This window comes from Dipteris shenzhenensis, chromosome 20 (genome assembly GCF_047967505.1).
Source record: "Dipteris shenzhenensis isolate YYH24624 ecotype China chromosome 20, Dip_SZ_1.0, whole genome shotgun sequence".
Lineage (NCBI taxonomy): Eukaryota > Viridiplantae > Streptophyta > Polypodiopsida > Gleicheniales > Dipteridaceae > Dipteris > Dipteris shenzhenensis.
In genome coordinates, this window is record NC_141615.1 from 39927903 (window position 1) to 39941232 (window position 13330).

General features: G+C 42.2%; 1 protein-coding gene across 2 annotated transcripts; it reads left to right on the forward strand.

Moving 5' to 3' along the window:
* The first annotated feature begins 438 nt into the window (after positions 1 to 438).
* LOC147889649 (cysteine-rich receptor-like protein kinase 10) lies at positions 439 to 4510 on the forward strand. 2 transcript variants are annotated; one of them, XM_087391170.1, is made up of 8 exons: positions 439 to 650; positions 762 to 1426; positions 1802 to 1936; positions 2013 to 2188; positions 2346 to 2556; positions 2692 to 2920; positions 3194 to 3341; positions 4062 to 4510. In XM_087391170.1, exons 1-8 carry the CDS (start codon positions 643 to 645, stop codon positions 4434 to 4436), a joined length of 1947 nt encoding a protein of 648 aa, XP_087247296.1. In that variant the 5' UTR covers positions 439 to 642; the 3' UTR covers positions 4437 to 4510. The 2 variants fall into 2 exon arrangements, with proteins under 2 accessions (XP_087247296.1, XP_087247295.1); XM_087391169.1 differs by having other exon boundaries at positions 439 to 1426.
* The last annotated feature ends 8820 nt before the right edge of the window (positions 4511 to 13330 follow it).

Here is a 13330-nt window from a genome sequence, read left to right on the forward strand (position 1 = left end):
TCTATCAAAATTTTAAACTTACCATTTAATTGCCATTGGAGAGGCAAAGGGGGGGGGAATTGCCATTGATTCAGAGGAAACTACTTATTTAAGCTCCCCCCACCCCAAAAATAAAAACCTACCCATGAAATTGTAAAGGCAAGAGGGTGAAACGAGAGAAGTGTGGTGGTGACTTAGGTAAAGGGCGAAAGGGAAAGGTGGAAAAATTGACATTTTTTTCTAAGGGGTAGGTACAAACTTTTGGGCAATCAAACTTTTTTTCTAAGGGTACGTACAAACTTTTTGAAATGTGGTAGTGACTCGTACACCAAATGGTCCAAAAAGGGGTACAAACTTTTTGAAATGTGGTGGTAATGGTCCAAAAAGGGGGTACAAACTTTTTGAAATGTGGTGGTGAGCCTGGGCGACTAAACTAATCAAAAGATGTTTTCAATTTAGCAAAATTCATCCCATCCATGATCCACATCCACCCATCTAGCTATCGATTTTGTTGCCTTCAATTGCTTGAACATTGCAATTCATCAGCTTCAATTGCTTCAATGGCTTCAATTCCTAGCAGCTTCAATTGCTTCAATGATTTCGATTCCTAGCATTGCTTGAACCTTGCAATTGCAAATTCATCACTTCAGCTAACTGTCGAAAATGATCACGTTCGTTAATGGCTTCGCCTTGCTTCTTCTCTTTCCCTTGCCTTGCATCTCCTCTGCTGTTGCTCAGATTCCCACCACTAACCTACGTTACTTCTTTTGCAATGGCTACAGCTTTCACAACAATAGCCTTTTCCAACAGAACTTGCGTACCGTCCTCGGCAGCCTGCACAACCAATCTTCCTTTTCCCTCTACAACGTCACGTCTTCCGGCACCGGTGTCAACCGAGTTTATGGAATGTTTCAATGTCGCGGCGACCTTAGCTTGCCTGACTGCTCTGACTGTTTATCGCACCTTGTGAGCACTGATATCCCAGAGAATTGTCCGAGTGGAATGGGCTTGCGGATCTGGTTAGATGGATGCTACTTACGGTATGAGAACTTCACTTTAATCTCAGATGTGCCCGATTTTACTTTGGTTTGGCACCTTCCGACCTCCGAGAACAATACCGATGAGACATTCAGACAGAATCGGGACTCCGTGTTGAACACGGTTATACAGGCAGCTCCTATCAATAATGGCTACAATTCCTCGTCCGCAGGGACGAATGTTTCTAATAGAGTGTATGCTCTTGCCCAGTGTTATGGTTATCTTTCCCAATCGGACTGTGCTCAATGTCTCGGCCGTGTTATCGGTGATGCTAAGCGTCTAATGAATCTCAATAACGGAGGGGAACTGACCTATGCGAGTTGTTACTCTCGTTATGAAGTCTATGATTTCATCGTACCTCCACCTCCACCTCCACCTCCACCTCCTCCACCTCCACTTCCACAACAAGGTATCATTTGAACCTTTTTTACGCACTCTTGCTGTCTTGAGCGCTGGTATTTCTGAAGGCCTAGTCGTATGTTTGCTGCTTCAAACGAACATGGGTGATTTGTCTTGTCATTAATGTGCACCTTTAACTTGAGATTAGGTCGGCTTCACAAATGAGCACATTAGGCTCAAAGGCAGTAGAGCGCTTGACAACTATTGCATCACGCTTGGAATGTCTATACAGATCGTAGGATAGAAAAGTGAAGTCTGGCTGATAGCCTTTCTTCACATGCGAAGGGAATATTGGAGTTTGTGGACCGTACCACCAAGAGTAGAGAGTCGAAGACTAATATTTTCTTTCGTGCCTTGCTTTTCCATCAATGTGGAGAGGTATCAGATCATAAAAAAGGAAACGAAACTTTAGTAGTGATTGGAGCTGTATTGGGTTGTTTGATGGCTATCTTCTTTGTGGCATTGACATGTCTAATTTGGATACGACGTCGGATACATTCGAAGAAGAGTCAGAGAAGAGGTATGTACCGTTTGTTCAAACGTAGGGTTGATATGCTGCTAAATTCCATGAACATTCTAACACTTTGACCTGACAGCCCACCAGACCGTGGGAGATAACCCACAAAACGAAGAAGCTGGTATAGTGCAGGAAATAGAAGCTGGCCTCCATAGAGGGCCTCGCTTATTTTCTTTCCACGAACTGAACAGAGCCACAAATGACTTTCATCATGTAAACAAACTTGGAGAGGGGGGGTTTGGCCCTGTTTACAAGGTAATGATGTGAATAAATCTTTGCAACGTTGCGTTAGAGTTTTCTGTTGGTGGATACTTTAGGCAGTACGGTTAAGCACTAGTAATTTCATCTATGCGCAAGCTCTTTCATCAGTTCCCTCTCAAATTCTCAATCATTAGCTTTGATCTGTCTGTAGGGAACATTGGAAGATGGGACAGATGTTGCGATAAAGAAGCTTTCATCTACAAGCCGCCAGGGAACACGACAGTTCTTAAATGAGGTCAGGCTCATTAGCACAGTACAGCATCGCAATCTCGTACAACTGTTGGGATGCTGTGCTGAGGGATCTGAGAGGCTACTTGTATACGAGTACTTGCCAAGGAAAAGTTTGGATAAACATCTGTTCGGTGAGACAGACTTACAAACTGCTGCAATGTTAAGCTAGTTCAGGTGCCTTGCATTAACAATCAGGTTCATATACATAGTTTTTTTTTAATGGACGAAAATAACTCATTTGTTTCGGTTATGTTGGGAAAGCTCAGGCTCTTCTATGATTCTGGATTGGAATACTCGGCGAGAGATCCTTGTGGGCACAGCCAAAGGGCTTGCGTATTTGCATGAGGGCTCTAAAGTCCGCATAGTGCACAGAGACATCAAAGCTAGCAACATCCTCTTAGATAATGAGATGAACCCAAAGATTGCAGATTTCGGTTTGGCAAGGCTATTGGGCGAAGATATTTCGCATGTCACCACAGGAGTTGGAGGGACAATGTGAGTTATTAGTATGGAGTGATGTATATGTGCAAATTAGAATTTTTATTTGTGTGATTAGCAACGAATGATGTATATGTACAAATTAGCATTCTTATTTGTGTGATATGAAACTATGCAACTATATGCCATTAACTTGTTTTCATATGGACTTGAACGGGCTCCCTTACACCTGTATGCCATACATGGACACTCAACAGCTAGCATTCATATTTGTATGATGTGAAACCATGCCACTTTTTGCCACTAACAGGTTTTCATATGGTGTTGAAGGGGCTATGTTGCACCTGAGTATGCCGTACATGGAAAATTAACAGACAAGGCAGACACTTTCAGCTTTGGCCTACTTGCCCTTGAAATTGTGAGTGGACGCAAAAACACTGATCCCCAGCTTCCAGAAGAGCAACTCCTCCTCCAATGGGTAAGCATACATGTAAACCTTCTTTTCCATATGACATGTATATGGCTACATATCTTATTGCCCTTATGTCATGCCCCTAAATTTATCTTATGATTTGGCTAGAGACCTTCTTCTCAAAAGCTTTCAGTTCTCCTTCAAAGGATACAACCCATATGCCCTTCATATTTAGTGGTAGTAATATTAAAATGTGTCTTTGAACTTCTACAAAGTTTCGTATACCCTCTCCTTTGTTATTATGCCCCTCAACCCTATTGGTTTTGGTGCTAGGAATTAATGGTTTAAAAAGACCTTCACTTTGTTTCATCTCGACACCCAAGTGGTTAAATTCACTTAAATTAATGTTGATTCTCTACTTGGTATTTATTTAAGGATGTTTCTCCTTTTGGGTTCTCTTATGTGAGAAGCAAGAATGAAGCAAGGGGGAGGGAAGGCGGCCGGGGTGGGGGGGAGAGGGCGAGGAGGCACAAAATATCATTTTGTTTATAGAATAAGCTCTATAGGCTGTTGTAGTAGGGGTTGATAGTGGATTTGGTTAAGAACAAGTATAGTATTTGCATTTATTAACATTAGAATCTTAATTAGGTTATGTTGAACTCACTTTTCCTTTCCATATTGTAATTTGAAATGACCAAAGCCCAAACCAATCCTAAATGTGTTCTCTTCTAATCTTGGCAAGTTTTGCACTACATAAAGCCTCTAAAAGTTGGGATTTGTGTACAGGTGTGGACAATATATCAAGCACAACAACAATTAGAGTTGGTGGACCCTAAACTAGGGAATAACTTCTCTATAAATGAGATTATTCGCATGGTGCATGTGGCACTCTTGTGTGTGCAGATGCATGCAGGGCTACGACCATCCATGTCACATGTTGTTCATTTACTCACAAGTCAATTTGATATTCTAGACATTCCCACCACACCAGCCTTTATTGCAACTAGTAGATCTTTGCAAGCACATCGTACCACTGAGAGACCTGCTCAAATGTATGTGCCACCAACATCATCAAAATCCTCCCCACATAAAACTTTAGAAGCTCCTCTTCTTCGCACCCCTAAAGATGAAACCCCCATTAGCGTGGTGGAACCTCGATGATGGTTAATTGTAACTCACATCACATAGAAGCATAATACCATTTCTTCAAAGTTGGAAATATATAATATATTTATTTCCCCCTGTATTCCTTACAAGAGAGAGAGAGAGAGAGAGAGAGAGAGAGAGAGAGAGAGAGAGAGAGGCAAATTGCATTTTCTTATGTATTTCCTCTCCATGACATAACTAGCAAATTACTCATCAAAGGAAAATACGTATGTGTGTGTGTGTGTGTGTGTGTGTGTGTGTGTGTGTGTGTGTGAGAGAGAGAGAGAGAGAGAGAGCTTATTCAAGTCTTTGAAAGGCCGTAGGTTTTACGAGACTAAAAGAAACCTGATATAATGAGCTAAAAGGCAAGAGCCTCTAATTGGGAATGAGCATCATCAACCACAATGAATACATCACAATATAACGTATCAGATATAACACATCAAAGAAATCTAGGCTCGTGATGCTGAATAAGGTGCAATGACATGAAACCTGCGATAAGGTCCTATTAGTCTTTTGTGTGTGTGACTCACTATGGCCTCCTAGCAATAGCTCTATCTAACAAGGTCCACTATAACCCCTATCAGCCATGCCCTCAATCTAGTTAGTGCACATGGAGTGAAGATCTCCAAGCATGACCTGTGCATCAACCTACTATCAAGTTTGTCATGTCATTGGCTTTGGATCTCATCCTCATTGATCACCCTTGATCTACTGGTCCATAACATCTTTCTAGGAAAGCTCCGTGACCATGCTCTATGTAGAGTCTAATTGTGTGCCCCAACCACCTACATATCTTGAGAAAGCGCTCTCTATGCTGATGGCCTCACATATGAAAGTAGCCATTAGGGGAGAATTGGGGTCTCCAAAGGGCCTCATAAGGAATGGATTAAGAAATGGATTAGTCCTAATGAAAGGGCCAAGGTAGGTCCCAAAAAGTCCTAACCCCCCCTCACCTAGGTGGGTTAAGCCCACAAGTGACCCCACCTCTTACACAACTCCTACTCCTAGGTGGGAACCAAAAAATTCAAAATTCAAAATTCGAGTTTTGAATTCCCTCCCTCCTCTCTCCTCCCTCCCTCCCTCCCCCTCCTCCCTCCCCCTCCCTCACTCCCCCTCCTCACTCCCTCCTCCCCCTCCCTCCTCCTCCCCCTCCCTCCCTCCCTCCCTCCTCCCCCTCCCCTCTCCTCCCCTCCCCCTCCTCACTCCCTCCTCCCCCTTCCTCCTCCTCCCCCTCTCTCCCTCCCACCTACACGCCTGCTCCTTCTGCCCTCCCCCTCCCTCCCTTCTCCATGCCTGCTCCTCCTGCCCTCCCCCTACCTCCTCCTCCACTGTTGCTCGTCCTCCCCCCTCCCTCCTGCTCCGCCCTCCTCCCTCCCTCCTCCTCCATGCCTACTCCTCCTCACCCTCCACACTTGCTAGTCTACCCCCCTTTCCTCCTCTTCAATGGTCCTCCATCCCCCATCCCTCCTCCTCCTCTCCCTCCCTCTTCCTACGTGCTGCTCCTTTAAGCCTACATCTCCACACCTTCTCCTTCTCTACACTCCTTTAGTCATGGCACCATTTGAGGATGTCTCCAACAAGTACCAGGTTCACTTAGAGTTGGAGGCTGAATATGCCAGCACATGTGGTCTAGGATTGAGGGGACCTTCCAAAATCCAGAGTCTTCATTCGCAAGGAAAGAAGCATCTCGACCTTTGGGTAGAAGGATCCTTGTATCCTTTAAATCCTACCAACCAAAAGAGCCCTCCTTTCCATACAATGCATGAGCTAGTTCGATTTGTTGGAAATGGACATGCGGGGTTGCTTGGTTATTGCAATCGGTTAAACAATGCTTAGTCAATGGCTATACAAGCAAGCGAGATGCGCAGAGCCCAAGCAAAGATGCTAGAACATTTAGGAAATACCACCATTGTTGCAATGCATAACTCTATGCAGGATCTTCTAAGGGAGAACCTTGATCTTCATGATAAAGCCAAAGCATTGGACTTGGAGTGACATAAATTAGAATAGTCACTCTATAAGCTAGTTGCTCAAGTCCAAAAAAGGCTTGCAAAGATCTATATACAATCAAGTTCAACGAGCCGTAGAGAAGGAACGAGAGAAGGTAGAAGAACGAGTGTAAAAGATAAAAGAAACACCTTTGGGATTGAAGGAGAGGAAAAGAAGGTACTTACCTAACATGGATGCATTGGCACCCACTGGTGGTGCTAGAAAGAGGAGAGTCCGAGCTACAAGGTTGGTTATCAAATGTTCCAATGAGATTACACTCTTTTGTGCTACATTGTTTGTGACTAAGTTTTTATTGTGTTCTTCTTTAGCAACTTCATGGAAGATGTGATGAGAACAATGGACGGGGATGATATTGATTGTTCATATGCTCTAGCTAGTTTATTGAACCCATAAGGTGTGTTGTACATAATCCATGGTAGTAATAATATAAAATGATAAGGTGGCATGGGTCCTCCATGTACCACCCCTCCACCTAGGCAGTCCCACGCTTGCATTTAGTGAGATATGGCCCAAGGACCATGGGAGAAATATAAAATAGGTGGAGATGGATATTATATTGGATTATTCCCTCCATGTAGGATAGGCCCATGTGGGGGGGGGTGTAGAAAGTCCAAGAATGCAAGTTAAATAATGGGAAAGTAGGATGAGGTGGCAAGATTCCTTGTGCCAACCCTCCACTTGTCCTCCTAGATGTTTGAACGTATTATAAAATTAGGAAGAGACCAAGGGAGTATCTTAGACTTAAGATATGGGGGTCGATTTATGTGGAAAAATGAGGCAAAGGGTTATCGCACACAATTGAGAGTGTGTAACTGCCTAGCCCACATGGGAGACTCTTCCACACACACCATGCATGTGGGAGGATGCATTTATTGGGAGAGACCCCCTCTCTTGGTTATAAAAGGAGGGGGCTATTCCTTGATGGGACACACTCATTCTTGTAAAGCCACCTAGCTAGTACTTTGATTTCCCCTCCCCATCCTTCCTTTCAAATAAAGCATGACTCTCTTCCCTTGATGTCTCCATCTCTACATTCCACCTCCCATCATGTAGATGCTCCTCTTCCCCCTCTCCCTTCCCCCTTGTGGCATAGTCCCTCTCTTCATTCCCACCCCTCTTAATCCTTTTTCCCCACCTATGTTAATGCTTCTTCCCTCATGTTCCCTTTTCCTCTATGGCCCTCGAGTGTCGCCATGCCTCGTGTCTAGCATCATGCCTCGAATTCTTTTCTAGTTAATACTACGCTACCCACCCATGCAAAATATCTCATTTCCATCACTCTAAAACCCTTTCTGTACCTCCAAGTCTCCCAAAGCCTCTAGTAAATAGTACATGCCCTCCCTACAATGCTGCTGATGCTCCTTACAAGATCTCCCCTCCCGTGTGGTCGATCGCCCCCTTTTTTCATAACTCCTACAATTAGTCTTGACTCTAGTGTATGGCTATGCGACTAGGCTTCGAATTTATTGTGACCCTGATAACAAGGGAGGAGGGTTTATGACACATGTCTTCCCAATTTAAGATAACTTGGTTCTTATCATGTTTTCTTGTTGGATGATGGCAGGTATTCAGATTCTCCTCTTTAGTAAGATACTTGTCAAGACTGCACCGGCATTATAATTTTTGTTTACACTTTGTATGAACAACCATGTAATAAATAAGTTTTTATTCACCCTTATCTGAGCTTTGTTGTTAAAAGGTTTTTTATTTTAAACACACACACACACACACATGCACGCATGCACATGCAGCACAAGCACACACATTATACTTTTGATTAGTAAATGTATCTCTCTCTCTCTCTCTCTCTCACACACACACACGTGACACAACACACATGTATACTTTCCCAACTATGAGTTATTCTTGTATGTTCCCCTCATGAAATCTCCCCTTTACACTCTCTTTTTAGCCACCCCACACAGCAAGCACAGTAATCCTCTCATACCTCCTCTAATCCCTTCTCAACCCATGCATACATTCTCTCCTTACTCCATTTGTGACTTAAAATTTTTTAATTATTGAATAATCCATATGGTTGTCTATATTCCTAAGTAAATTGATAAAAAACCAAGGAAAATAGGCATTACCTATCTACCCAAACGTAACTATGATGTTCTTACACCTAGTTTATTTGGATGGTGGCAGGTAAGTGGACCCTGACCTTTGAACCTAGACTACATGAGGGTCCAACATCTTTTTTCAATATTTTGTTTATCAGACTCAATATTGTTACAAACTATTAATTTTTGTGGAAACTTTTGCAAACTCTAGTTGCATTTTTCTACTTTGATGTCTGAAATATTTTTTTCTTATATGTTCCCCTTTTTTAACTTTTTATCCAATTGATGGAGTTAATAGTATGGCTCAATTATTGATGGGAATTTTTAATCTAAATACACACACACAAACATACACACCTATTGTAGTGGATAAAAGTTTCCTCTGACATGGCACTCACCATGCCTTCCTGCTAGAATATGCCACAATTTTTTGCTATCATTATTTCTTAGGTTTATGTTGCATAACTATGGAGTAGAGTCTATTCTTTGCAAATAAAATGCATTATCATAGCATACTTGAATGATCCAGTATGGTTTGACCCATTAGATCTTCAACTTCCTTGGGTGAAGGCCTTATTGCGACTCAAATATGAGCACTACATCTACCTCCGCTCCTCCCTCCCTCTTTCTCCCTCCCTCCCTCTCTCCCTCCCTCCCTCCCCTCTTCCGTCGCTCCTCCCTCCCTCCTTCGCTCCTCCCTCCCTCCTTTCCTCCCTCTCATCCCCCTCCACTTCCCTCTTCCTCCTGGAGGCCGCGGTCTCCAAGGCTTCTCTCCTTCTCTCTAAACTTTCTCTCTCTCTCTCTCTCTAGTTCCTCTCTCTCTTTCTTTCTTTCTCTCTCTTCAAATTTTTAAAAAAAAATCTAGATAAATAATTAATCAAAAAAATTTACAAGTACCTGGAAAAAGTTTGTAAGTTTGCTCTTTCTTGCTTTCTTGCTCTTCCTTCCTTGCTTTCTTGCTCATCCTTGCTTTCTTGCTTTCTTGCTTCAATGAATGAAATGAGGGGAGAATGAATGAAGAAGGAAGACTATATATAAGAAAAATTAGGTTTTCCTCCTCCTCTCCTATTGGCTTTCCATTCCTCCCCTCTCTCCTATTGGCTTTTCATTCCTCCCCTCTCCCATTGGCTCCCATTACTCCCCCTCTCCCATTGGACCCCCATCCCTCATCCCAATCTTCCATTGGCCCTCCCCCCATCCATTTCTTCTTCCTCCCCCATTGCCACCACTCCCATCCCACATTTCCACCACGTCCCATACTCCTCCCATTTCCCAAAATCGCATATTTCCCCATCTCACCCTCCTCTTTTTCATCCCCTATTAACTCCCCTCACTCATTTCACTCCCTTATTATCCTACTCCCCTATTACCTCCCCCTCTCCCATTCCATTCTTCCCTCCCCACTCTCACTTCCACTTCCCATTACTCACTTGCCATTTGAAAATTATTAATATATTATTATACTATTTTTTATACTTATTATCATACACCCCTATTACTTCCCCTCTCCCATTCTACTCCTCCCTCCTCACTCCCACTTCCACTTCCCATTACTCACTTGCTATACACATTTGCAAACTATTAATATATTATTATATGATTTTTTATACTATTTGCAAACTTACATGTGGGCAAAATCACAGGTGTCAAAGCGATCCTATTGTGGTCATACAACAACTATGCTTCTATTCAAGGGTGTATTTATCCTCATCAACAAGCTTATTTCAGCTTTTATTTTGACACAATACTCAAGGTATGAAGTGCATAATTTGTGCACTAGGTGTTTACTTTGTTGTATCAAAATTGTTTGCCACACACACACACATATACACAAGAATTTTCTAATATTATCGCATCTACATTTCTTCGATGGGCAAAAAACTTTGTACACGCCTTAATCTAGGTCGTATTGACTTGCATACAAAGTGGTGCACCCATCCCATAAGTACTTGTTTAGATAACACACCTGCAAACGTATTTTATGACGATTGTGCATAACACTAGGAACAAAATGGTGTATAATGTGAGATCGACTATGCAAAGCATATCCAATGGACACAAGACTTTGCACGTTCCTCAACCTAGGCAGTATTGACTTGTGTGCAAAGTGGCATCCCCATCCGATAAGTACTTGTTTGAAAAATACACTAGGATCGTGTTTTTTGACGGTTCTACATGACACTAAGGCAAAAACGGTATTTAATACTCAATCTACCATGTAAAGCATATCCAATGGGCACAATACTTTGCACATGCCTCAAAAGTGGTGGTATGGTGTTCCATGCAAAGTGCAACACCCATTCAATAAGTACTTGGTATGATAATACACCTAAGAGTGTGTTCTTTGACGGATGTGCATAACACTAGGGGGGAAGCAGTGTATAATGTGTGATTCCCCCATGCAAATCATAACCGATAGACACAATACTATGCACGCACAACAACCTAGTTGAAATTGACTTTCTTGCAAAGTGGCTCCCCCATCTGACAAGTACTTTTTAGAATATCACACCTAGGACCATGTTTTTTATTGGTTGTTGTCCATGACACTAAGGTAAAAACGTTGTTTTATCTTAATCGACAATGCAACACATATCCGATTGTCACAATACTTTGCACACATCTCAAACTAGGTATTATTGACTTACATGCAAAGTGGCGTGCCCATCCCATAGGTACTTAGTCGAATAACACATCTAGGACCGTGTTTTTTGACGGTTGTGCATGACACTAAGGTCAAAACGGTGTTTAATGCTTGTTCGACAATGCAAAGCATATCCGATGGGCATAATACTTTGCATGAGTCTCAACAATTGTGGTATTGAATTGCATGCAAAGTGGTACACCCATCTAATAAGCAGTTGGTCAGACAACACACCTAAAAGCGTGTTTTTTTATGGTTGTGCATGACATTGAGGCACAAACGGAGTTTAATACGTGATATACCATGCAAAGTACATCCGATGGACACAATACTTTGCACCCACCTCAACCTAGGTGTTATTGAGTTGCATGAAAAGTGGCATGTCAGTTAGATAAGTACATGATTCGATAACACACCTAGGATCGTGTTTTTTTACAAATGTTCTTGACACTAAGGCAAAAACGGTGTTTTAAGCTTGATCGACAATGCAAAGCATATCCGATGGGCACAAAACTTTGTACACACCTTCAAATAGGTGGAATTGACTTACGTGCGAAATGGCACGCCCATCCCATAAGTGCTTGATCGGATAACATACCTAGCAGCGTGTTTTTTTACGGATGTGCATGACACTAGAGTAAAAATAGTATTTAATGCTCGATCGACCATGCAAAGGATATCCGATGGGCACAACACTTTTCCTACACCTCAACCTTAGTGGTATTGAAATTTTCTCAAAGAGGCACACCCATCCGATTAGATAACACACCTAAGGGCATGTTTTTTTGCAGATGTGCATATCACTATGTACTTCGTCGAATAACACATCTAGGACCACGTTTTTTGACGGTTGTGCATGACACTAAAATCAAAACGGTGTTTAATGCTTGTTGGACACATCTAATAAGCAGTTGGTTGGATAACACCGTGTTTTTTTATGGTTGTGCATGACATTGAGGCACAAACGGAGTTTAATACGTGATATACCATGCAAAGTACATCCGATGGACACAATACTTTGCACCCACCTCAACCTAGGTGTTATTGAGTTGCATGAAAAGTGGCATGTCGGTTAGATAAGTACATGATCCGATAACACACCTAGGACCGTGTTTTTTTACAAATGTGCTTGACACTAAGGCAAAAACGGTGTTTTATGCTTGATCCACAATGCAAAGCATATCCGATGGGCACAATACTTTGCACACACCTTGAACTAGGTGGAATTGAATTACATGCAAAGTGGCATTCCCATCGCATAAGTACTTGATTAGATTAGACACTTAGCAGCGTGTTTTTTTACAGATGTGCATGACACTAAGGAAAAAATGGTATTTAATGCTCCATCGACCATGCAAAGCATATCCGATGGGCACAATACTTTTCCTATGCCTTAACCTAGGTGGTATTGAAATGTTCTCAAAGAGGCACACCCATCCGATAAGTACTTGGTCAGATAACATACCTAAGGGCATGTTTTTTTGCGGATGTCCATATCACTATGGGAAAAACATCGTATAATACGTGATCAACCATGCAAAGCATATCCCATGCTAACAATACTTTGCACGCACCTTAACCTAGTTGAAAGAGACTGGCGTGCAAAGTGGAGTCCCCATCCGATAAGTACTTGTTTGAATAACACACCTAGGACCGTGTTTTTTTATGGTTGTGCATGACACTAAGGCAAAAACGATGTTTTATGCTTAATCCACAATGTAAAGCATATCCGATGGGCACAATACTTTGCACACACCTTCAACTAGGTGGAATTGACTTACATGAAAAGTGGCATTCCCATCGCATAAGTACTTAATCAGATAACACACCTAGCAGCGTGTTTTTTTATGGTTGTGCATGACACTAAGGCAAAAATGGTATTCAATGCTCAATCGACCATGCAAAGGATATCCAATTGGCACAATACCTTTCCTAGACCTTAACCTAGGTGGTATTGAAATGTTCTCAAAGGGGCACACCCATCCGATAAGTACTTGGTCAGATAACATACCTAAGGGCGTGTTTTTTTATGGATGTGCATATCACTACAGGAAAAACATTGTATAATGCGTGATCGACCATGCAAAGCATATCCGATGGTGAAAATACTTTGAACGCACCTCAAACTAGTTGAAAAGTACTTGCATACAAAGTGGAGCCACCATCCAATTAGTACTTGTTTGAATAAC

Bases quoted from the DNA above. Each gene is read 5' to 3' on its own strand.
- LOC147889649 (XM_087391169.1), top strand. From the start codon at position 643: ATGATCACGTTCGTTAATGGCTTCGCCTTGCTTCTTCTCTTTCCCTTG. The intron at 1,427-1,801 runs GTATCATTTGAA...GAGAGGTATCAG, and splicing joins ACCTCCACTTCCACAACAAG to ATCATAAAAAAGGAAACGAA. The intron at 2,557-2,691 runs GTGAGACAGACT...GGGAAAGCTCAG, and splicing joins TTTGGATAAACATCTGTTCG to GCTCTTCTATGATTCTGGAT.